This window comes from Staurois parvus, unplaced genomic scaffold (genome assembly GCF_062004578.1).
Source record: "Staurois parvus isolate SC_StPar_1 unplaced genomic scaffold, SC_StPar_1.0 ptg000090l, whole genome shotgun sequence".
NCBI classification, from domain to species: Eukaryota; Metazoa; Chordata; class Amphibia; order Anura; family Ranidae; genus Staurois; species Staurois parvus.
This window is the reverse complement of record NW_028317886.1, coordinates 23,538,354-23,564,791: the sequence shown is the minus strand read 5'-3', so window position 1 is coordinate 23,564,791 and position 26,438 is coordinate 23,538,354. Positions and strand designations below refer to the sequence as shown.

At 40.0% G+C, this 26,438-nt stretch overlaps 1 protein-coding gene across 1 annotated transcript in view; it reads right to left on the bottom strand.

Moving 5' to 3' along the window:
• The window catches only part of TTC29 (tetratricopeptide repeat domain 29), a 339,375-nt gene that overhangs the window by 96,543 nt on the left and 216,394 nt on the right, over positions 1 to 26,438 (bottom strand). The window contains exon 8 of the mRNA XM_089670482.1: positions 17,472 to 17,563. Coding sequence (XP_089526608.1) covers positions 17,472 to 17,563 — 92 coding nt within the window. The remainder of the gene's footprint in view (positions 1 to 17,471; positions 17,564 to 26,438) is intronic.

The window sequence follows — 26,438 nt, the reverse complement described above, 5'->3', positions numbered from 1 at the left end:
TGGCCCTGTGCTGATCACATGCACTCTCCCAAGAAAAAAAACCCTCTCTAGCATTACATACCAAACTGAGCATGTGCATGTGACCACGGGTTCAGTCTGTATCAGGTGGACATTTCAACAAGAGGAGGGTCAGAGAAGAAAAGATCAAACAGCCTTTTAACACAATGCAAAGGATTAACCCCTTCCACAGTGAGTATAACAAGCATGCTTTACTGCATATACAGACTGATTTTACTGTTGTGGGTTTAGTAATACTTTAAGGGACCCTTGTTAAGTCTGTGAGCAGGCAAATGTAAATGTACATACATCTTGTTTATACAGTATCCGTTTACCTCCAATCAGTGAGGTTTAGTCTAGAAAAAACTGAAAAAGGATGCAAACATTGTCTGTTTTCTTCAGACTTAGACATTTTATACATTAGAGGATTCCATCTTGCACCCTGCCCTACTCCACAGCCAATTTAGAGCAGTGATCTGTTGCTCTCCCTCAAAGTCACTGAACACTGGATCCCAATCCCCTTTGTACTTTAGGCACTCTTTTGCTCATCTGCTATAGTGAAGCATTCAGATAAATACTACAACTGTTTGTGTATTAGGGAAATTGTGGCTGATTAGCTCAAACCAAAGAAACACAAGGGCACAAAACAGAATTGTTGCAGATAGCTATTACCCATACTTCTTGTTTATTTTTTCCACTGAAATGGTTCCTTCTAATTCGTAGTTACTGGCACATTCAGAAAAATCACTGGATGTGCACATGTATATGTATATAAGCATTCCAGGTAACATGCATGATTGTCTGAACCACTAGAAAACATGCAATATAATGATCTGAATGTTCACTTGAGCATTGCCTAGGCTAGGTGCTACAAATTACTTTTCTCAGTGGTTACATATTTCCATAAATCATCATTGTACACGTGCCTAGAATAGGCAAATTAGTGTATATTAAGAATAAATACACATTTATTAAAAGAATACTATGGTGTATACAAATAATATTATGTGGTTAATATTTGTAAAATCAGTGTTCATTATATAAACTCCTTTCATATTTCACATGCATTTATTGATATTTTTCTGGCAGATTTGTCCATTAAAAGTTGCAGGGACAAATTATAATCCCCGGTAGTGTTTCTGACAATGGTTTTCTCTTATTCACACAGTTTAAGACTCCTTTAGAAAAAAACTGTAGCTCTAAACCTGGCCATAGATGGTTCAAATCTCAGCCAGTTCAGCAGGGATTTGGACCATGTATGGGTATTTTGATCAGCGTGGGTACAGTCAGCCTGTCTAATTTTACATGCAATTATTGCTAGCGGCTATTATAGCCACTAGCAGTAATCACTGTGTTCTCTTAGTGGGGGCAGCTCCCCGCCCATCGCCCCCCCCCCCCCCACTGAGAGAACACAATTGCTCCATAGGAGGGATTCCCCTAACAACACTCACTATGTTGATGGGGGAATGAAGCGATTTTCTTTCCTGAAACCTGGGGTTGCAGGAAAGGAAATCACTCCAGCTATGGCCGGCCTAATGCAGCCTTTCTTAAACCTTTTACTTCAGGAGATCCTTTGAAATATTGTTCAGTTCTTGGGGAACTGCTGCTAAAACCAATTCATTGGGGGTCAGTGGTAAAAATGCCACCTACATTGGTGGCCAGTACGAGGAATGCCCCTTTTTACGGACAGCCAAAACCATCCTTGTGTCATGCAGCTGGCTATGCCAAGTGGCGTTGACCCCTGAATTATGCAGGCACCATCACATGAGCAGTCACATGAACCCCTATCCACTTCAAGAGATACGCTAGGGTTCCATGGCACCCTGTTTGAGAATGGTTGTTATAATGTCAGACATCCCTAGCCGTGGTATAGTTTGTTTTAATCCCTAGCATGTAAATGTGGAGGAAAATATAAAAAAAAATCTTAAATAGAAAAGCAATCAAAAAATACTCAATTCTACTATTTTAAGTATTAACTGCATTAATTTATCAGAAAATAGTAGCTTTTACAATAGAAGTCCTTTAAAGTCCTTTAACAATCAAAGATACTGGTGCTTTACTTGTACTACTAATACTTCTACTAGTGCTATGATTACTATAAATAATAATAGTAATTTAAGCTACCTGCTATCTATCTATCTTAATGCTTTGTACAAATAAAACATCAGCACATCATCAGTAGTACAAAATCAAATACAATCTCACAGAAGAAAAGCTGAGGATAAAGGACAAGGCTGTGATGTTAGACAAATATTAATTTCTCTTTTCCCAATTCTCTGAATGCAGTGCACAGGTGCAGCCTAGGGAGCATATTATGGGTTATAATCACCAAATTCATTCAACCAGACCTCAGAGAGTTAAAAGCATATATTCTGAGGAGCAGGACTCTGTAGTCTAAAGGAAAAGAACGAAAAAGCTTAGGGATATTTGTCTACCAAGGTGATTCCAGTTTCCAGATGGGCAAACGGGACTTTAAACACCCATATCCCCTGACAACTGTCCAATTATGTATATCACACTTGGCCTACTGTTTGCTGTAGAAGTAATCAATAAAGGATGTGGTTGACTGAACATAGGTTTTGGTTGAACCAATGCATGAAAACTTAATCATTTACTCAGAATGGAGAAATCAAATAGAGCAGGGATGAAACTACCACAAAGGGGATTCTTGATGGTGCTCGAAGTTTGGAGCCTGCAGATGAAAGTATTAAGGTAAATGGAATCAGTGAGAAGAGAAATGTATAAAAATAAACAGCTTTCTTCTAATTTCAGGAAGTATTCCAAAAGACACCAAGTTCAATATTAAGGTAAGCACCACAAAGTACGGCTACACTAACATACATGCTTTGTTGAAATATTTTATCCAATTTATTTCAGGGCAATTCATTTTAAGCCAGATATTGAGAACAAATCACTTTCATATACATAACAATTGTTATTATATTCATAAAAATAAACACACAAAAAATAGGAGGTTTACTAAAGTGAGAAAAAGCAAAGTGCCTGCTCTATCCATGTGCCAAACCAATATGCTGAAATAAAAAGTTTGTTTATTTCTAGACTGTAGATCATTAAAGTATAGTAGAAACAAAGGGGACAATTTGCACAGCGTTTTTCGAAACGTTTGTTGGCATTCATTAAAAAAACGCTACTAAAATACTGCATGAGTTATTTTATGAAGTCATGCGATTTTTTTAGCAGTGAAAACATGTGTTAATGTATTGCCTGGCAGTAGGTAAATTTTTTGGGGGGAAAATAAACATGCTATACTTACCTGCAGTGTGTAGTGATTTTGCACAGAGCAGCCTGGATCCTCCTCTTCTCGAGTACCCCGCAGGTTCTCCTGGCCCCTCCCTCCTGTCGGGTGCCCCCACAGCAAGCAGCTTGCTATGGGAGCACCCGCTGCTCCGTGTGTCCATTCAAACATGAAGCCTTGGCTTGGCCCCACCCCCTCTCTCCTCATTGGCTGACTGGCTGTGATTGACAACAGAGGGAGCCGATAGTTCCCTCGTGCTGTATCAGCCAATGAGGCGGCAGAGACCTGAGATAGCCAACGCTGTTGTTCACATCGCTGGATCACGATGAGGCTCAGGTAAGTATTGAGGGGCTGAGGGCACTGCTGCACACATAGAATGCATAAAGGTAAAAAACCTTAAGCCTTTACAACCACTTTACAACCACTATAGGAAGCAGGCAGCCGCCGACATCCTTAACAGCCAGTAACTGACGTTGTTCATTCTTAACATAACACTTACCTAAATGTTAAACTTAAACAAGAGAAATATTTGGTGCACTAAGAAGAAAAAAAAACATGTATAATGTGATGGCTAGCATATTAACCACACAAGTAAAGTCCTTAAAGTCCAAAGGGGGTAAAGGGATAATCCAACAATGCTTGACTCAGTGACAGACAATTCAAAAAGAGCTAGAAGAGACTCTGTGTAAACCATAAAATAGAGAGAAGCAGCGCAATCTAGGTGCAGCAATGTAAGCAAATGATTTATTTCTACAAAATTGGCAACTCACAACAGTAGTAGCCAAATGAGCGCTTGTCAAACTGGTGTCAATCGCTGTGCAACTCCTGGCCTATTCCACTGCAGGCTGGTTCCCACAGGCCTGATGAAGAAGCATGCATGCTCTGAACACGTACCATGCCTACTGCTGCTGTACCTGGAGCTGACATCACTCCCGTCTGCCCTGAGGATCCACACTAGGAAGTACTGGGAACCACCAGCACAGCCAAGGACAGTGCTTTGGTGACCTACCTGCAGTGGAACCAGCCAGGAGTTGCGCAGCGGTTGACACCAGTTTGACAAGTACATATTTGACTACTACTATTGTTAGTTGCCAATTTTGTTTAAATAAATTATTTGCTTATATTGCTGCACTTAGATGGCGCTGCTTCTCTCTCTTTTATACTTACCATTAAACTTAAAGTATAACTAAAGGCAACAATCTTTTTTTTAAATTCTGAATAGAGTGGAGAGGGATTAGAACACCTATTGGGTTCTTATTGTTGTCTGTTTCCCCGTTAGGGAGATTTGGCCTCTCTATTTGTCCTGTTTAACATTATCATTGAAAGTGAAAGTAAAAGAAAATCCCACATTTTGGGTTGTCCCCAGAAAAGTAACAGGAGAGAAAGCTTCCAATGGGAACATTAAATCCGGTGACCTGGGGATCCCCAAAGAATTCCCTTAATTTGCAGGTATTTCCTTTCACTTAATGTTTGGCCATGGGACAGGAAGTGAAGGAAAATCTCCGCAATGGGACACATACGTTGAAAAAAAATCTGACAAGGGTTATAACCCTCCATTGCTCTATCCAAAATGAAAAAAAAAAGTTTTGCCTTACCACCACTTAGTTTAAGTTCACAAAAAATGAAAAGGCAAAATAACACTACACTCCCTTCCTCCCCCCTGATTTCTGCTGCACTTACCTCTGTGATTGATTAACTTTCACATCCGGAGCATTGGTCCAAGGGTTTAAATGCTGTGGTCTTCTTTCTTTTAGAGACAGCAGGACAGATCAAAGTGATTCTGATTGGTTAAAGTGGTCATATGCCCATATCGACCAATCAGAATCACTCTGATCCATCCTGGCTTCCTTAGGGAAAGAGGACAGTGGCTTTCAAAGCAATGCTGCTGCACTAGCTGAGCAGTCATCAACAGAGGTAAATGCAACAATGAATGGGGGTGGTGGTGGATGGTGTACTGTGTTTGCTCAACTTTTAATTTTTTGTGAAAAGTGGAACGTACACTTTAAATTGTCATAGTACAGTAACTATTGTCAAACAAAATCAGCAAAAAAGATATACACATTAACTCACTTTAGTAACTTGGTAATGAGACACGTAAAGTATTTAAATGCTAAGTTCACCTTTTCAACATGTTACGTTACATCCATATTTAGGGTACAATATGTAACTTGTTCAGCACCCCCCCCATCCCTTCTTTCCAGTGACAGCAGGCAGAGGTTCTTCTCCCTCACAGCTGCTATCACTTTTTAAAATCACCAATGCTGTCCCATCTGCCATCACAAGACTAGCGCCCTAATAGTCCATTGACACTTCCTAAACCTCTGAAACTCATACTCTGTACAGAAGTACAGGCACAGAGCTGTAGGAATAGTGTGCAGAAGCCTGACATTGCATTGGCAATGGGTCATGGGTGCAATACTTTGTAGGCTCATACAGAAAAAAAAATATAAATGCACATTTTTTTTACCTGCAAAAAATATGTGCATTTATAGTTTTTTTGTCAAAGGTGAACTTATCTATTAATGTCTCGTGACGTTACTGACATTACTTACCGACACTTTAACAATCCTTCTACAGATGCACTGGCATCTGCAACTAATGATTATACAAATAAGTAGTACCGTATAGATGCACTGGCATCTGCAACTAATGATTATACAAATAAGTAGTACCATATTTTTCGCCGTATAAGACGCACTTTTTCTTCCCCAAAACTGGGGGGGAAAAGTTGGTGCGTCTTATACGACGAATAGAGAGAATCTGTGAGGCGTGGCCACGGCCGTAGGAAAGGCAGCGGCTTTGGCCTATCTCTGGAGCGGTCGGCCATCTTAGTACACCCGGCGGTGCGCGCTGACGTCATCACCCCCTCTGCTCGTGGATCCTACCATAGCGCGGATCTACAACAACAGGTGAGGAGCGGGGCAATGCAATGTTACTGGCTATTATTACTATGTTGGGGGCAATGTTACTGGCTATTATTACTAATGTGGGGGCAATGTTACTGGCTATTATTACTAATGTGGGGGCAATGTTGCACTGGAACAGTGATGGTGATGACGAGTGGGGGGCAATGGTGGACTTTACAGTGATGAGTGGGGGCAATGGTGGACATTACGTGATGAGTGGGGGCAATGGTGGACATTACGTGATGAGTGGGGGCAATGGTGGATGATGTATTAAACAAAAAGACAAAACGTACCGGTATGTTTGTCTTGTTGTTTTTTTTTACTGATCCGAAAAAGATCCGATCCGTGACTCCTGATCCGTGGAACGATCCGAACCGTGAGTTCTTTCATTTCTGGATTTCTTGCAGCAAATTACCGTTACCGTACCTCCTTTTCAAGATGTCTAAGCAGAAGAGACTGGCATATAAAGTTGCTTTCAAGTTGGAAGTAATCAAATTTGCTAAGGAGCATGGAAACAGAGCAGCGGAGAGACACTTCGGGCCACCTCCAACTGAGAAAATGATAAGAGAGTGGAGGAAACAGGAGGATCAGCTCCAAAAGTTGGATAAAAGCAAGCACACCTTATGTGGACCAACTGCAAAGTGGCCAGAATTAGAGGTAGAAGTGAAGGAGTGGATCACACGTCACCGGCAAAATGGACTTTCTGTCTCAACAAAAATTATAATCTATGAGGCCAAACGCATTGCTGTGGAGAAAGGCATTCAGGATTTCATCGGATCACCATCGTGGTGCTATAGATTTATGAAGAGATCTGGCCTTTCTATGTGCACCAAAACCAGAATTGCACAAAAAATGCCAAAGGAATACGAATCAAAGATTCTATCTTTTCATAAGTTTGTTATTGATGCGAGGAAGAAGAATAACTTTGAAATTAGCCAGATTGGGAACATGGATGAAGTCCCGCTAACGTTTGATGTGCCATCTAACAGAACCGTAGATATCAAAGGAGCCAAAACCATAACCGTAAAAACTTCAGGGCATGAGAAAACCCACTACACGGTTGTGCTGTCCTGCTGTGCAGATGGTACCAAACTGCCTCCGATGTTGATCTTTAAAAGGAAAACATTCCCAAAAGAAAGAATTCCACGGGGAGTCGTCGTGCACGTTCATGATAAAGGGTGGATGGACGAAAATGGCATGAGGCTGTGGATTGACAAAGTGTGGTCCAAACGTCCTGGCGGGCTTCTGAAGAAATCTTCCTTGTTGGTGCTTGACCAGTTCAGAGCGCACTTTACGGAAACTACTAAAAAGAACTTTAAGAAAGTTAAGAACCAAATAGCTGTGATTCCTGGTGGTCTTACCAGCCAGCTGCAACCTCTGGACGTTTCCATTAACCACTTGCCTACCAGGCACTTATACCCCCTTCCTTACCAGGCCAATTTTCAGCTTTCAGCGCTGCCGCACTTTGATTGACAATTGCGCGGTCATGCAACATTGTACCCATATGAAATTTTGATCATTTTTTTCTCACAAATAGAGCTTTCTTTTGGTGGTATTTAATCGCCACTGGGCGCTTTACTTTTTGCGCTATAAATTAAAAAAAGTGCAAAAAATTTGAAAAAAAAAAAAAAAGTTTGTTTCTTTTATAAAATTTTTCAAACAGGTATTTTTTCTCCTTCACTGATTTGCGTTGATGAGGCGGCACTGATGGGCACTGATAGGCGGCACTGATGGGCACTGATAGGCAGCACTAAATGGCACTGATAGGCAGTACTAATGAGGTGGCACGGATAGGCGGCACTGATAGACAGCACTAATTAGGGGTCACGGATAGGCGGCACTGATATGCAGCACTGATAGGCGGCACTGATAGGTGACACTGATGATGGGTACTGATAGACGGCACTGACTGGCATCACTTCTGGGCACTGACTGGCGGCATTGACTGGCACAACCCCTGGGCACTGACTGGTGGCACTGACTGGCAGCACTGGTGGGTGGCACTGGTGGGTGGCACTGGTGGACAGCACTGGTGGGTGGGCACAGGTGGGTGGCACTGGTGGGCACAGGTGGGTGGCGCTGGTGGGCACAGGTGGGTGGGCACAGGTGGGTGGCACTGCTGGGCACATGTAGGTGGCACTGCTGGGCACAGGTAGGTGGCACTGCAGAGTGGCACAGGTGGGGGCACTGCTGGGCACAGGTGGGGGCACTGCTGGGCACAGGTGGGGGCACTGCTGGGAATGGGTGGGCGGGGCTAGTGGGCGCACAGCTGATCGGAACTTGCAGGGGTCACTGCTGGGCACCGATCATCAGGGCACTGATCATCAGTGCCCTGATGATCGGTGCCGATCCCCGCTCTGACAACTGCCGGTTCTCGGCAGTACTTTCCTCACGATCTGACAGCGTGAGGAAAGTGCAGCCGAGAACCGGCACTTGCATTTTCCTGTGATCAGCGTGTCATTGGACACCGCTGATCACGTGGTAAAAGGCCGGTGGGATCGGCCTTTCACCACATCTCGTGATCAGCTGTGTCCGTAGGACACAGCGATCACGGAGATCGCCGGGTGCGCGCCCCCTGGGGCGCGCAGGAGAGCGCGTTCTGGGAGGACGTCATATGACGTCCACTCAGAACTGGCCGGCCGCGGTGAAGCCGTCATTCGGCTATGCGCGGTCGGCAAGTGGTTAACAAACCGTTCAAAGTTCTGATGCGAGAGGAGTGGAACACCTGGATGGCAGCTGGGAACCATGATCTGACGTCTACTGGGCGGATGAAGAGGCCCACTATTACACAAGTGTGTGAATGGGTTAAAAGGTCATGGGACTCCGTGAAGGAGGACATTGTTGTAAAATCATTCAAGAAGTGTGGCATTAGTAATGCCTTGGATGGAACAGAAGACAACGTCTTATTTGACACCAGTGAGGAAGAAAATGATGACAATGACTGCGTGGATCTGTCCTTCCTCATTTCTGATAGCAGCGAAGAAGAGGAATTATTGGGGTTCGAATAAAAACATTACAGCCTTGTTTTTGTTACTTTCACTGTTTACTGACTTTACTGACTGTTAATGAGAGTAAAGATAGTTCTTAATATGTTACATGGTTGGCATAAAATTGTTCTTAAACTGCTGTTAACTTTATACAGTTGATATAAAATATTTTACTACAGTATTGGGTTCAGAATCTTTTTTTTTCTAGATTTTCCTCCTTTAAAATTGGGTGCGTCTTATATTCCGGAGCGTCTTATATGGCGAAAAATACGGTATATTGCAATATAGTAATGAAATACAATTTGACAAACACCTAAAGTAATGCAATAACAGTAATGACCAAGCCATGTCAATTATATGACAGCTACACATATATAAACAGGGAGTAATATCTGTAGCCCATGAACACTAAAATATAGATTTGACCTGCACAAAATCTAGGTAACATATTTAAGGGGAAGTCGAAGCTGGAGTTTTATGTTTAGCTCTAACTTTGCAGGTCCAATTTATAGAAACATTAAAAATTGTATTTTGGTATGGATGGATAATGAGGTATCTGATTTTTAATGTTATATTAATGCTAGTGATAGGGGATACAATTAACTTGTGCATATAGTATCGGCCTTTATTTTACATCTTTACAATCCTCTATAGCCGAAATCGGTAGGAGGTTAAGCTATGCACAGTGCTGTCAATCTAATATGTTTTAAGGCACTGATGGTTGCAAAAGAAGGTTTTTGGTGTAGTTTTAAAAATTGATAAGAATGTATATAATTCTGTGTTAAGTGGATCTAATCTTATTAAATGAAAATGTTTAGATTGTTATCTTAAATATTTAAAAAAATATAAAAATGAAGGAACACCATCATCATTTAAATGTTACAAATAATATAACAGAATATGTAAAGAGGAAATCAAGGCTGCAAACATTCAAAATGAACAACAGATAGCAAGAGAAAGTAGAACAAACCTCCCAAATTTTTTCAAATATATTAATAGTAAAAAGGTCAGGTCTGAGCATGTAGGCCCTTTACAAAATAATCTAGAGTGGGTGACTGGGGACAAAGAGAAGGCAAATTTATTCTTCAGCTCTGTGTATACAAAGGAGCATAAGGATGTTCATGTTTATAATGGGGATGATATTGACACAGCCCCAAATGATCCACAATGGCTCAAAATTGAGATGGTCCAGAAATATTTAGACAGAATAAAGGTAAATAAAGCACCTGGGCTGGATGGCATACACCCACGGGTCCTAAAAGAATTGAGCTCTGTCATTTCAAAGCCATTGTTTCTAATATTTAGAGACTATTATCTGGCAATGTGGTGCCAATATTTAAAAAGTGATCAAAGTCTTTGCAAGTAACTACAGACCTGTTAGTTTAGCTTCTATAGCTGGGAAGATACTGGAGAGTTTAATAAAAGACCACATAGATGAGTTCTTGCAAGAAAAAAATATTTTAAGTAACAGACAGCATGGATTCATGAAACACAGAAGTTGTCAAACAAATCTGGATTAAAATCTGGATTAATTTTAGGAGGAGGTGAGAAAAACCTTAGACAGAGGAGTGGCTGTGGATGTGGCATACTTGGAATTTGTAAAAGCGTTTGACACAGTTCTGCACAAACGGCTAACGTGTAAGATAAAGTCTGCATGCTTGGAAAAATCAGTATGTAAATGGAAAGAAAACTGGCTAAATTATCATATTTAGAGAGCAATGGTTTATGATTCATACTCTGAATGGTCTAGGGTTGTCAGTGGTGTACCCCAAGGTTCAGTGTTGGGACTCTTACTTTTTAATATATTTATAAACGATATAGGGTCTGGGATTAAAAATATCATTTCAGTCTTTGCAGATGACACCAAGCTGTGCAGTGGAATAACACCATTACAGGATATCCCGAACTTACAAGCCGCTCTCAATGCACTGTTTAATTGGGCAACTATGTGGCAAATGAGGTTTAATGTCGATAAATATAAGGTTATGCACTTGGGGGCTAAGAATATGCATGCATCATACATACTAGGGGAGTACAACTGGGGGAATCAATGGTGGAGAAGGATCTGGAGTTCTGGTAGATCACAAGCTTAATAATGGCATGCAATGCCAAGCTGTTTAAAAAGTGAGGAAAATCCTTTCATGTATTAAGAGAGGTATAGACTGCAGAGAGAGAGATAGTTTACCCCTGTACAAATCATTAGTAAAACCTCATCTGAAATATGCAGTCCAGTTTTGGGTACCAATTCATAAAAAGGGTATTGGGGAACTGGAGAAAGTGCACAGAAGGAAAACCAAACTATTAAGAGGCATGGAGGAGCTCAGTTATGAGGAAAGATTAGAGGAACTGAATTTATTCTCTCTTGAGAAGTGGAGCTTAAGGGGGGATATGATCAACATGTAAAAAATACACAGGTGGCCCATATAGTGAACTCGGTGTAGAGTTATTTACTTTAAGGTCATCATAGAGGATAAGGGAGCACTCTTTATGTCTGGAAGAAAAAAGATTTAATCTCCAAATACGGAAAGTCTTCTTCACAGTAAGAGCAGTGAAAATGTGGAATAGACTCCCTCAAGAGCTTTTTCTGGCCAGCTCAGTAGATTGTTTCAAAAAAGGCCTGGATTCTTTCCTAAATAGTATACAATATAACTGGATACTAATATTTATAGGTAAAGTCAATCCAGGGAATATTCAATTGCCTTTTGAGGAATCAGGAATAAATTTTTTCCCCTGCTGGAGCAAATTTGTTAAAGCTTTATTGGGGTTTTATGCCTTCCTCTGGATCAATCAGGCTAACAATGGAACTATGTACTTAAGCAGCCATAAAACAGCCATATGTATAAATATACCATAACACAAAAGTGTGTGTCAGGGCTCCCGGGTATGACCAGAGGTGTGTGACTGACGCAGGGAAACGCAGACTTCAGATATGTTATAAACAATGTAATTTATTAACACTAACCATACAAACATAAACGCAGTGCAATACTAAAACATAACACAGTGCAAACAAACCAAACAACCACCCACAGATAACAGTACATACAATGCAAGCGTCGTCAGGCAGGCCGGGTCAATATCAGTCGGGCAGGTAGGTACAGGGGGAGCAAGCGGAGAATGGTCGGAGTCACAGGCCAGGTTCAGCAGGTAGCGGGCAGCGTGGTACAGAGGGTCAGGCAGAGGAGAATGGTCAGACAAGCCAGGGATCAGAGCAGGGTCAGCAGAGAATCAGACAGGAACAGAGAGCAGGAACAGGATACAGGGCCCAAGAGAAACACAACACCAAGGCAGAGTCTGCAGGCCTGAATGTCCCCCAAACACACCAGTATAACCAGTTCCAGGTGTTTGACCGGCTGCAAGGTTGAGTCTCCGATCGCCGGGAGCACCAGCCGGCCAGCCCCGGCACCGCAGCCCACAAGGCAGCCGAGCCCCACCATTGCTGGCCAGTCCATTCCTGACAGTGTGACATAATTGGATGTAGAGAAACTGTTAGTTACAAAGAATATAAATTGTAATCATACTTTCAGTTTTATTAGTTTAAATGTGAAATAAAATAAAAGTATAAAAGAAAAAGCTTTTCTCAAATTTATAAAAAAAAATCTGGTATATTTTAAAAAATAAAGGTTTTATAATAAAACCAGTACTTGGAAATAATATCTGATGATTGTGCTTAACTTTACACACCACATAGTATGCATTTATGTCAATCCTATAAATATTTTAAAGGAAAAATACATGAATGAACACAATTCCTTTGCTTCTTTATCATAGCATGCAATAAGGAAAATACAAATTTCCATAATAACTAGTTTCAGTATAAAGATTCAATGAGAGACATCTGTGTATAAAAGAGATATTTCTGTTGTGTTTTCACTTTTACTAACTCTTTTGCTGGTAGTACTTGGAAATCCTTTCTTACACATTAAATATTTATTCTTAAAACAAAGATTGCATACATACTATATAGCAGCCACTCTCAACCAAGGTGCCATCTGAGGTTGTCAGGGGTGCCACGGCATCCTGGTTGAGAAAGCCATTCAGATTAGACCGAGCTTCTGCTCCTCCTCTGAACTGTACATCAGTACAGCAGGGGCTCGAACAAGACAGTAGATTGCAGTCAGGATAGTGAAGGCAATCAAAGGGGGAGGTGGCTTCTTGAGTTCTTAGCTTTCTGCCTCCCCCAGTGCATTACCCAGCAGTGTGAGTGCAGACACATTCGTGCAATTTTTAAAAAGGCTGTGTGTGCGTTTATATATGTATGTTGGTATGTGTATGTATGTTTGTGTTTATATATGTGTACAGTGGGGATCGAAAGTTTGGGCACCCCAGCTAAAAATTTGTATTAATGTGCATAAAGAAGCCAAGAAAAGATGGAAAAATCTCCAAAAGGCATCAAATTACAGATTAGACATTCTTATAATATGTCAACAAAAGTTAGATTTTATTTACGTCATTTACACTTTCAAAATAACAGAAAACAAAAAAAATGGCGTCTGCAAAAGTTTGGGCACCCTGCAGAATTTATAGCATGCACTGCCCCTTTTGCAAAGCTGAGACCTGTCAGTGTCATGGATTGTTCTCAATCATCGTCTGGGAAGACCAGATGATGTCAATCTCAAAGGTTTTAAATGCCCAGACTCATCTGACCTTGCCCCAACAATCAGCACCATGGGTTCTTCTATGCAGTTGTCTAGAAAACTGAAACTGAAAATAGTTGACGCTCACAAAGCTGGAGAAGGCTATAAGAAGATAGCAAAGCGTTTTCAGATGTCAATATCCTCTGTTCGGAATGTAATTAAGAAATTGCAGTCATCAGGAACAGTGGAAGTAAAGCAAGATCTGGAAGACCAAGAAAAATATCAGACAGAACAGCTCGCAGGATTGTGAGAAAAACAATTCAAAACCCACGTTTGACTGCACGATCCCTCCAGAAAGATCTGGCAGACACTGGAGTTGTGGTACACTATTCCACTATAAAGAGACTTGTACAAATATGGTCTTCATGGAAGAGTCATCAGAAGAAAACCTCTTCTACATCCTCACCACAAAAATCATTGTTTGCTGTTCAGTGCTTTAAACAGAAAGAGTTTAAACAAACAAAAACCTTAGCCTTGTCCCAGCACAACTACACAAATCAAAGTCCTAACTATCAGACTGGCCAAGCCTAATGCTGGTCAGTCTTCACATACAGTTTTATTGCTTTCACCTTCAGCTCTCATAGAGACAACATGTCTGTTCCCTCGGCTCTTGTGCACTGACTCTGAGTTTCAGGTGATCCTAAATCAGCAAAAGGGAGAGGTGCAAAACCTGAACTGGATAGAGGATCATAGGTCCCTAAAGGTGTATGGGAGGAGCCTGGGTGATGCGTAAACCCTGAAGAGGACTGTGAGCGGAAACATTTGGCCACACAGGCAAACCATAGTTGGTGAAGCAGAGGAGCATTGCTGAATGTCTTGATTACACTGCTGTTTCTAACATTTAGCAATTCCACAAATGCACACTATAAACGTTTTTTAAATAATATTCATAGAAATAAAGTGTAGTATTTTTTAAAATCTGAAATTCTACTTTAATGTTTAACCTCATTCTGAAAATGAGGACAACATTATCACCAACCACCGAAACTTAAAGGATAAGTTCACCTTTTAACAAAAAATAATAAATGTACATTTTTTTGCAGGTAAAAAAACGTACATTTATCATCTTTTGTTTCTTGAACCTCTAAAGCATTGCTGATCACTGGTGCCATGCAGGCCTCCTGCAGACCTGTCAGTGTATCTGTGTGGCCATACATCCTGCAGCAGGCAGTCAAATACTTACTGACAGGAAGACCCAATGAACTACCATGGCGCTCCACAATGCCATGGTAGTTCATTGAGAACTGCAAGCTGACAGCCGCAAAGGCTCTTGGAAATTGTAGTGTTCTCATTCACAGAATACTGTGGGGAGCCCCCAAGGCTGCATTTTTTTAAAATTGTGACAGGTAGCAGAGGCGAAGATCTCTCGCTAGCTGTCACAATGGGGAGCGAGGAGGAGCGGGGGGCCGGCCTTGAATATGGGTGTAACATGTAACATGTTATGAAAGGTGAACTTATCCTTTAACCTTAGCCCTAAAGGCCCATTCTCAATATAGCAGAGAGCTGCGTTTGTCTCTGCAAAGGCACAAAGACAACAATGATTTTCTATGTGCCCTGTTCACACTTCTCTGCAACATTGCTGCAGTTTTCCACGACGCTGAGCAGGTGAACCCAACCAAAATGCACAGAAAACACCCGCAGTGGCGGAAATCCAATGGAAATCAGTTCTTGTAATTGTCCCTGACTGTATCAATCACCCCAGTCTGTCCATCGGATTCCCCTTGCTGACCAGGCCCCCCTGTGTGCTTCCTTGACCCCCTTGTGTCCCCTGCAATACTGCAGGCTTCTTTTTCGCCTCTTCCAATGGCTGCCACTGCAGGGGATGCTTTCAGGATGGAGAGCGGGGAAGGAGCTGGTAAACATGTCATTTACTAGCCCCTTCCTTTTTGGTACCAATCACTCCTGTGTCCATTCATAACTGAAGCATAGTAAACTGTATTTACATCATGTACTGTAAGTAGGCACCAGATGGGTGGACATTTTGCTAAGAACAATGAACATTTGGATACCTGCGTGTTCTCATGCCATACTGTACTGTACCTGTGACTAGGACAAAATGCGCATTTACAATAAAAAATAGTTTCCATTTTTTTTTAAACAGAAAATCAATCAGAACAATCAAGGTGTGCAAGAAGGGCTTCCAAAGGCCAGAACATCAACCAGTTAAATAATTCTCACTGAATCAGAGTGGAATCACAACACTCAGAAGTCTCAGAACCCCTATCAAAGGCCTTCTGTCCCAATGCAAGCAATAACTATGAGGAATTTTGAAGATATCAAAATACTTTGATGGGAACATGCAGTCTAGAGGAGCAGGCATTCCTAGGTGGGCAGGATTTGCATGCAGATTGACTTAGGTAACACACAAGTGATGAAGACCCGTTATAACTAAACTAGTTATAAAACTAAACTATCTATAACTAAACTAGGTATAAACTTAATGACTAAAATCCATTAAATGAAAGGGGCTAGCTAGGGCCAGTAAAGCTGGTCATACATGGTTCAGTTTTTTCGTTCAGCCAGTGGGATAAACAAAAAAAGAAACTGCTTTCCCCATTCAAGGTAGATGGGGAATCCTGTCCACTGCACTAGTGTATTATGAAATTCGCCCAGTCCCTGCTGAATTGGCTGAATTTCGATCCATGTATGGCCAGCTTTAGCCTGGAGAGAGGGAAAGCTAGACTTGTAGCTTCTGATGCATACTGTGAGAAGCTCACAGTGTGTGTGAAATCAGAGTAAGCATTTTCAATTCAGGAGAGGAGCCTGTATAACAGTGTAACAACACAAAACGTAAAGTGGAACTTCTTTCTCTCAGTCAACATTGACTATTTTTAATCCTTGCTGCTGCTAGCATTAGTAAATCGATAGGAAAGTATATCATACTTTCTTGTTTTAATTTATACATATATATTTTTTACATTTCTTCCATTACTTCCTGGTTTCCAGGCCTAGGCAAATTATGTCATACATCCTAGGAGTCTTTGGGGGAGGATGGGCTTTCTCAGCTAAGAACACTCTCCTGCCTGCATACCTGAGCTAGGGGCAGATGAATTCCAGGAAGTATATGCTACATGAATCATCTGCCCTTACTCAAGATGGCCACAGCCAGAAATACTTGGGTGTATTTCACAAAGTGATATCTCAGTAAAATAAAGCATGGAGACACGAATAGTTGGGTAAGTTTGCTTTGAAATAGCGTTTTTACTTTGTTGTGCTCAGATGCAGTGTAGTGTTGCCTTAAAGTAAAGAGTGGTTCAGCTTTAACCATTGTTAAATAATACTACCATTTAACATCTTGCATAAAGAATAAAGCATTTAATCAAAGCCTTATCTGCATCATTAATTTCCGGATGATATACCGTATCTATACTGTTTATATACAGAAAGTATATATATATATATATATATATAAAAATATTGATCTTTCCATATCAGTGTCTTAGTGCCTCAATACAAGTCTACAACAGTACAGTAAGAGCACAGGATAAGTAAAGCTTTGATGCTGTCTCATGCTGCCCTTTTAAACTGTATTTGTTTCAAATAATTTAGATTGAAAGGGTCATTCGAGAAGGGCAGTGCTTAGGATGTAAAGAGCCAGTAAATGGGAAGTGACAGATCTCTAGCAATTGAAGTCTTTCACGGTTGAATGAATTGACAGTGACAGCAAGACATTGGAGTGCTAACTTACCTTTCCAGAGCTTTTGCCATTGCTTCATATGCTTTTCCTAGGCCAACATTATCTCCAAGCTCTTTGGAGATTTCCATATACGTATTTAGAAACTGTGGACAAAAAAAAAATTAATAGAAATAATTTTGTAACAATTTCAATTTTGTAACAACACTCTTTCTTTGCAAGTGACAGGCGATGAACACATATATATATATGCAAACATTTAGCATTTTTAGCATGCCTGCACCATACAAAACTGTATTCTCAAATATTTCTCTTGGGGTTGAATTAATATGTTATAAAAGCACATTTGCAATACAAAAAAAAAAGATGCATGTGCATTGTTGGCTTTTGTTGCAAATTGAAAACACCTGCAGCTAACTAAACGTTAGCAAAGAAATTATTCTCTTAACTAAATTACTCCACACATTCTTTTTTTTTTTAATATTTAACTTTTTATTTCGTAATTATACAAACAACATCAAAACATTTTCCATCTTCCAAAATATACATTTCTCTTATTTCCCTTAATAGATACCTTCTCTAACCCCCCAATCTCCCCCCCCCCTCATTCCCACCCACCCCACCTATCCTACCTACATTGTCTCAATCTTTTCTCTATCTGTATCCATTTTTCCACAACGTATTATTCCGACTCATATCCCCATAATTTCTTAGGCTAACTCCTTTGCTTTAATTAATTCTATATAAGTTTCTGAGGTTTTAAATTTCAGCCAAACACTCCATGTTCTTTTAAACGTTTCCATCTTATCCTCTTCTAGACATCTCAGTTCTTCCATTCTGACAATGCCTTCCACTCTCTCTATCCAATTCACCACCTTTGGGACCTCTGCCACTAACCAAAATTTTGGTATCAAACCCTTTGCTGTGCTGATTAAATGGTACAGTACTCCACACATTCTTAAATCTTCCCTACAGTGCTATGATCCTGAACCTTTCATGGCACTAGCAGATTTTTGTCAAAAGTAGTAACCAATCACATTGCACCTATTGTGAAAATGTGCGCTTTCTTTGTGCATTGGCATGATTTCAATGATATTAACTTTAATTTTGTTGTGTTTCCTCCTGCCTGCCATTTGCATGATCCTATCTGAAAAAACAAATTACCTCAGCTGGTCATATGGAATAATGCATCACACACTACATGGACATTTACTGGCTGACCACTGTTTTTTTTTAAGCTATAGATAGAATTGGAAAAAGTTGTCGCCAGAACAGGACATAGGAGGAGATCTTTTTGGTGGCGATACTGGTTCCAGGAAAAACAGTCTAAGAGGGTAACTTCCCTAACTTTGTAGAGATTTTCTGTGACATCCTGTTGCATTTCCAAGACAGGACTTGAAGAAAAATCTACCCAACAGGACACAAAAAATTGCACAGTTTTGGCTGTAACGTTGTCCTGTTGAAGTGTGAACCTCTGTCCCAGCCACTGGGCTCTTTTGAATTTAAAAAGGTTTTCAGGCACCATTAGGAATGCATGGGTCTATCATTATAGGCAGTTTTTATAGAAATAATATAAAATGCAGAGCTAAATAATAAGAAGGTGACAAGTGAAAAAATCAGGCACGAATCAGAGAGCTAAATAGTGTGACCAAAAGTGTTGTCAATGAGTGATGAGAAAAAAAGTGAATGGATGATATACACATGAACTGAATCACATAAAAGTGATATATATCCAATGACAAATTGTGCTAAGTAAACTGCAAAAAATATTACGAAAATCAAAGAAATCATGTGATAAATCAGATGTCTTGAGATAAAAGCAGTCCATAGAAGAAATGCATCAAGTATTGGTGCTCGTGACTTCCGTGATAAGGAATTGAAGTATGCTTGCACTCACCGGAAGCTCAATATTAATGCGCATGTAATGTAATATCCGGGAAGGCACTGGTGGTCATCAGGGTACTGGCGGGGACAGGGGGCTCCACTGGTACACACAGCACACAGGAAAGGCAGTCCAGACACAGCTTGGACCCTCACAGCATAAAGGGACAGCTCCTTCCATGCATTTTCACCAGGGAATCGATTTGCCAAAAGGCTATAAATCCACCTTAAATCACTCAAATATAAGGCACCAAACAAAAGTATTTGAATAGTGTAGTATTATATTTGAGTCTTTGGCAAAGGAATTTCAGGGTAAGCTTATAGCATTGATATGCAGCAAATGGTAAAATTCAGCATTGATTCAGCAATGGAGAAACAGCAGTAAAGATGGCCACCGGCCTACCATGTGGCCTCGGCGGCGTGACGTCAGCGCGGCAGGCTCCTCTCTGACGCGTTTCGTGCGAAAGCACGTTGTCAAAGGGATGTTTTTATGCAGTTTTTATAAAATCGATGGGGTGGGCTAAAAGGGAGAACTTAGTCAGTGAGAAACTCAGTAGAGCCTTCTTGAAACAGAAGGTATTTCCAGTTTTCAATTCCACTGCAGATCTGTAAAATAATGGGTTTAATACTCAATTTGCGATACTGGATGGAACAATGGCTTACCCAAACCTATCCCTCCTTACTGGTGAGATTGATAGCAGCAGGAGTCTATAAAGAGGGAGCTAGGGGGGAGGGCAGGAGCGAGCCAGCATGTGTGCCACTATAAGAAGCGACTTCCTATGGTGGCACATGTAGAAGAAGAGGAGCTGAGAGCTCCGACAGTGGATTTCAGAAGAGGAGGATCGGGGCCAATCTGTGCAAAACCACTGCACAGAGTAGGTACAAGTATACCATGTTTGTTATGGTAATTTAAAAACATTGAATGCTTTAATATCACTTTAAGTACTAAATACTAAAACCAAACAATGCCAGAGAACTAGTCATTTTAGAAAGAGAACAGAAAGACAATTTAATTATTTCTCTCATTACAAGTGTACTTTATTATCAATTAACATACAAATAATGGAGTGTATATAATATGAACTTGCTCCATGTGATAGGAACGTGGCTGCTTTAATCTCTTTAATGATCATTTTTCATTGTGTCTACAGGAAAGGACAGGAATTGAAGGGAAATCTTGAATGGGGCACAGATGCCAAAATAAGCCAGAGAAGTTTTAACTATTTCTTATCCCATCTAAAATAGAACCTTTTCTACTCTAACTAGTTAGTAAAAGTATTGGTAGAATAGTTGCATTTCTTAGTGCTAGAAAAAGTCACAAAAAAACAAAAACTATGGTTCTTAAAACACAATTGATCTGACCACTTTTTCTTAATGTATACCTATAGTGGGGAAGTATGGAGACTGCCTCTGCTGACCTCCCCTTACCAAAGTGAATGCTTACCTAGTGTAGTGGGGTGAAGCTGTGGTCAGCTTACAACTAATCATGTAAAAGAGTAATTTTAAAAAATAATTTTTGATCCTACATGATTAAATGATTTATGTAAACACATAAATTCACATACACACAGCTTCATCTTATTCAGTAGGTTCAGTAAATATTCACTTTGTCAAGTGAACAGTCCTTAATCTATTAGTAAATCAGCTCACTGACTCAGAACAAGTATAGTTTAAGACTGGCGTTGGCAACCACTGACTCGTATTCCTGGGTGGGCACATAGTATCATTTGCACTGGCACCTGCTGCCATTGGCTATAACTGACAGTTCACTAAGCTGTCAAATACAAATCTTGCCCCACTAACTCCTGAAATTACTGAAAACCTACTGGTGGCTAAGGATGTCAACATGCTTGGTGGTAGAAGCCTGCCCACATTCTTACCATGGTACTCTGTGTTCCTAAAAAGACAGGATTTGGGGCTGATCTGTGGTTTGAAGTGTATGCATTGAAGCTGACCTTATGTCTAAAGTGGATGTACTGGGGCTGATATGAGGTCTGAAATTCGTGCATCAATGCTAATTTAAGGTCTAAAGAACATGCTTTGGGGCTGATCTGATTTTCACAATAATAGCTGTACTGCTAACAAGTTGACCTTGCCATTAGTAGTGACTATGAGTGCAAAATAGAAAACAAACTAAGGCTAGGTTCAAACCTATACAGGTTACATTTGAGCCATTTCAGCATTGTGTTTTGCGTTGCATTTTGCACTTGCGTTTTTGATGCGTTTTACATGTTTTTTTTCTTGTTGCTAGGCAGATTTAAAACTCAAAACGCACTAAAGCACATAAAAAATGCAATACATGCTTTTCTGCAGCATTTCCATTGAAGTCTATAGAAACAAAAATGCAACTTTTTGCGTTCAAAAAAGTCCTTGACCCTTTCCAAAAAACCCACAGGGTGAAAACGCACAGGTGTGAACATGTCCCATAGAAAATTATGTTAAATGGACTGTACTGTGTTTCTGCAAAATGCTGCAGGAAACGCTTAGGTGTGAACCTAGGGTAAGACTACAATGCACTATGGTTCACTGCCACACCAGCTGTCTAATGCTTGTGAACATGACAGTGGAAAAGGTAGCTGACCACTGGTTTTGGAGCTCTGATTTTATCTGTTTTTTTTCTAATCTACATGTGTTCTCCACTGTCTAAAGCCAGAGACAGCCAAGCACCTAGAATTTTCAAAAGGAGATTAGCCATGGCAATCTCTTTAATTATCTCAGTAGCGTTTTCCTTTAAGAGACAGGTGAGGCCATCAATAACAGCCATTTTCTGTAAGGGATGTTCCCTTTCTCATGCTTAAAGGGAAAGAGGGAAATTAAAAATGCATTTTATGTAATATAAACAGAAAACCTTAAATCTGCCAATAGCATATAATGGATCCCATATTAGTACTGTAAATAGTAACAGTAAAGAAAATGATGATGATTTCATCATATTCATTACTTTAAAAGCAATGAAAATATACATGTTTAGGAAGTCTTTATGTGTTTGTTAATTAGTCTATTTCCAGCGTATTGCTTATTTAATGAATTGTTAATGTGGCAAACACTAAACTTACTGTTAAAAGAATTGATGGTAGTCTTGTAAACACAGTGTATTAAATGTACAGTGTTAGTGTCAACTACAAGTATAATTTAGCAAATTAATTTCCTCTACCTGCCTGGCTCTGAAAAAAACCCTATCAGATTTTATTGGAAATACATTTCTTTGATTTCTGGCAATCTAAATGCACTCAGCCATTTCACAGTTTGTGAGCAGTATGAGTGCTTCTGCCTCATTTACAGCTCTGGAGTAGGATTCATACAATCAACTGGAACATTAGTCAAAGCGATCCCCAGCTAATGACTTCTGACATGTGCTGCTGAAATGGACTGGGGAGCCTGCTGAGCCTCTGAAGCTCAGGAAGATATTGGAGACAGAGGTAGGTGACTGCGACTGCAGATATGATATTGACACTGAATATTTCTGTGAATGTATCAAATAATATGCTCCTTTTGTATGCATCTTCTGCCAGAAATATATAATGAAATGTATTTTGTATTGTCTGTTTTTTAGTTTAAATTATGACTACTAAAATATAATTCCTGAACGCAATTTAACAGAATCTGGAATATTGATTTCACACACCGTATAAAGCATAATTTTATGTCTTTTTATTTGCTACTGTTAGCTGCCTCTAAAATATTTGATTTTACTCTACAGCAGTGTTCTGAACATTGTTTTAGCAGTACACCTTCATAAATAGCTATTTTTTGCTAAATAACCCTTGTCCTGGGTCACCTGTTGTAAAGATTAAAAATATTGTTATTATTATTATTGTTGCTGTTGTTATATACTGTTGTATATGCGCTTTAAAACTCTAAATTGTTTAATGTATTTTTTTTAGAAGTATTCCTTATCCTCTTAAAGGAACCTGTGCCTAGACTATGCACACTGAAGTATTTACATATTCCAAAACAACAAGCAGTAAAAGCACTTAAAAAGCCCTTATTTACTTCTCTAGCTGCAGTTTTGTGGAGAAATTAATATTCAAAGTTCACAACAGAAGCACTAAAATCACAGCTATTTTCTATGGAGAACAGAATCTTGGCAACCTGCCAGCTCTCTAATTTAAAGTGATATTAATGGCAATATTTTAAAAAAACAAACATGTCATACGTACCTGCTCTGTGCAGTGCTTTTGCACAGAGCAGCCCCGATCCTCTTATTCTTGGGTCCCCTGCATGGCTCGCTCCTGAGCCACTGCCCTGTGTGTCCATTCACACACAGAGCCACGGCTCAGCCCTCTTCCCTCTCTCTCCTCATTGACTCACTGGCTGTGATTGACAGACAATGGCTCCTGCTGCTGTCTCAGACAATGAGGAGTCCCTGGAGAGCCTAAGCTCTGGTGCTCTTGTGCACATCTCTCGATTGCAATTGGGCTCAGGTAAGTATTAGGGGGAGCTGGGAGGTGCTGTACAAAGAAGGTTTTTTATCTTCATGCATAGAATTGTAAAAAACTTTGAGCCTTTACAACCACTTGTAAATTGTTAGAAACAGACGGAAGCCCAACTTATAGTCTTTGTTATGATCATCGAGAATTAATCACTTCACAGTGTGTGCAGGTAGAGAGCTGAGTTCTTATACTGGTTCTAAAGGCTCATGGTATTTTACCTTCATGTATTCCATACATGAAGGTAAAAAACCTTCTGTGTGCAGTGGCCCACCCAGCTCCCCCAATCCTTACCCAAGCCCCCTCTTATCCAACGATGTTCTCAACATCCTCTGCCATCTGGGGACTCTTGCTCCTCATTGGCTTATCATTGGCTGAGACAGCAGCAGGAGCCCATTGGCTCCCATTACTGTCAATCACAGCCAGTAAGCCAATGAGGAGAGAGTGTGGGGGCGTGGCATAGACACAGCTCTATGTACAGAGCAGGTCAGTACAGACATGTTTGTTATTTATCGAAAAAAAAAACCCAAAGCTTTAGTGTTAATTTAAAAATATGTAAATACTTCAACAGTTATATGCTGAGTACAGGTGCAATTTAAGTGCTCCCTGAAGTACATGTGCTATCAACATTCCACAGCAAAAAACAGTAAGGCTGGCTATACAATATACAATTTTCTTGTACAATTTTCCTTTAGATTTACCAAAATTATATAATATGAGATCAAACCTAAACACCTTCAATTTGTTTGCAATCAGGCAGGACCTTGCACTACATAGTTGAGGGTGAATATAAATGAAATTGAAAAAGAAAATTGCATAATGTATGGCCAGCCTAAGTGAATTACACTGTAGCACATCTGCTTGAACTGCATAATTGCACTCTGATATGCATGCTTGCATGAACTGAGCTGCAGTTTTGAAGGAGACAATTTAAATGACTTGAATGAGACCAAGCAGGGTAGCATATTTATGTAACATGCAGGACATTTTCTTACAACTGTGGCTTCATGGTATTTTTAACAAAAATAAAACATTAGATTTTAATTTTTCTTTGCTGCGGAAATTTGCCTGGGAACCTTTGCAATTTGGAATTCCTGAGATTGAGTAGGGGTCAGAGTTCATGGTTGTGCATTTAATGCTGAATTTTGAGTGGCACATTGTGCTAAAATAGGGAGGGGTTTAAAGAATAGATTTACAGAGTCTACACATACTTCCAGCCTATTAGCTTCAACCATAATTAAATATAGTATTAGGTGGATAGGCCTTTTAATAACTCTGGTAATATGATGCATCACCACAAAAAGGAACATCGAAGATAAAGTGATCTAGCTGCTCAATCCTATTACAGCTGGCCATTGAATTGGATGTGAAAATACTGGAAAATCTCTGTGACTAATCAGAAGATCACTGCAAGTAATGGGCCATACATTGCTCCCAGCCAGTCACAGTTTCAGTATAAATCTGAGGACAGCATCAGTGGCTCCAGTGCTTCTTGCATCAGCAGCAGGTAATCATAATGCTATCCATACACTATTTAAAAAATTGTTCAAACGTGTTTTCAAAAAAAGAACAAACGGTCATGAGAGCAAGTAATACTGCCATCATGTAATGATCAATTTTCAAACAATAAATTGCTCAATTCATATAAATGAATCAGTTTTTCATTTGTTTTGTCACATATGCGCAGTACGATCAATAATTTAAATATTTTTTAAAACAGTTTTTCACAAAAAAAGGATACAAAACGCCAAGACAGCTACAGTGGGGATCGAAAGTTTGGGCACCCCAGCTAAAAATTTGTATTAATGTGCATAAAGAAGCCAACGAAAGATGGAAAAATCTCAAAAAGGCATCAAATTACAGATTAGACATTCTTATAATATGTCAACAAAAGTTAGATTTTATTTTCATCATTTACACTTTCAAAATAACAGAAAACAAAAAAATGGCGTCTGCAAAAGTTTGGGCACCCTGCAGAATTTATAGCATGCACTGCCCCCTTTGCCAAGCTGAGACCTGCCAGTGTCATGGATTGTTCTCAATCATCATCTGGGAAGACCAGGTGATGTCAATCTCAAAGGTTTTAAATGCCCAGACTCATCTGACCTTGCCCCAACAATCAGCACCATGGGTTCTTCTAAGCAGTTGTCTAGAAAACTGAAACTGAAAATAGTTGATGCTCACAAAGCTGGAGAAGGCTTTAAGAAGATAGCAAAGCGTTTTCAGATGTCGATATCCTCTGTTCGGAATGTAATTAAGAAATGGCAGTCATCAGGAACAGTGGAAGTTAAAGCAACATCTGGAAGACCAAGAAAAATATCAGACAGAACAGCTCACAGGATTGTGAGAAAAACAATTCAAAACCCACGTTTGACTGCACGATCCCTCCAGAAAGATCTGGCAGACACTGGAGTTGTGGTACACTATTCCACTATAAAGAGATACTTGTACAAATATGGTCTACATGGAAGAGTCATCAGAAGAAAACCTCTTCTACGTCCTCACCACAAAAATCATCGTTTGAACTTTGCAAATGAACATATAGACAAGCCTGATGCATTTTGGAAACAAGTTCTGTGGACCGATGAGGTTAAAATTGAACTTTTTGGCCAGAATGAGCAAAGGTACGTTTGGAGAAGAAGGGGCACAGAATTTAATGAAAAGAACCTCTGTCCAACTGTTAAGCATGGGGTTGGATCAATGATGCTTT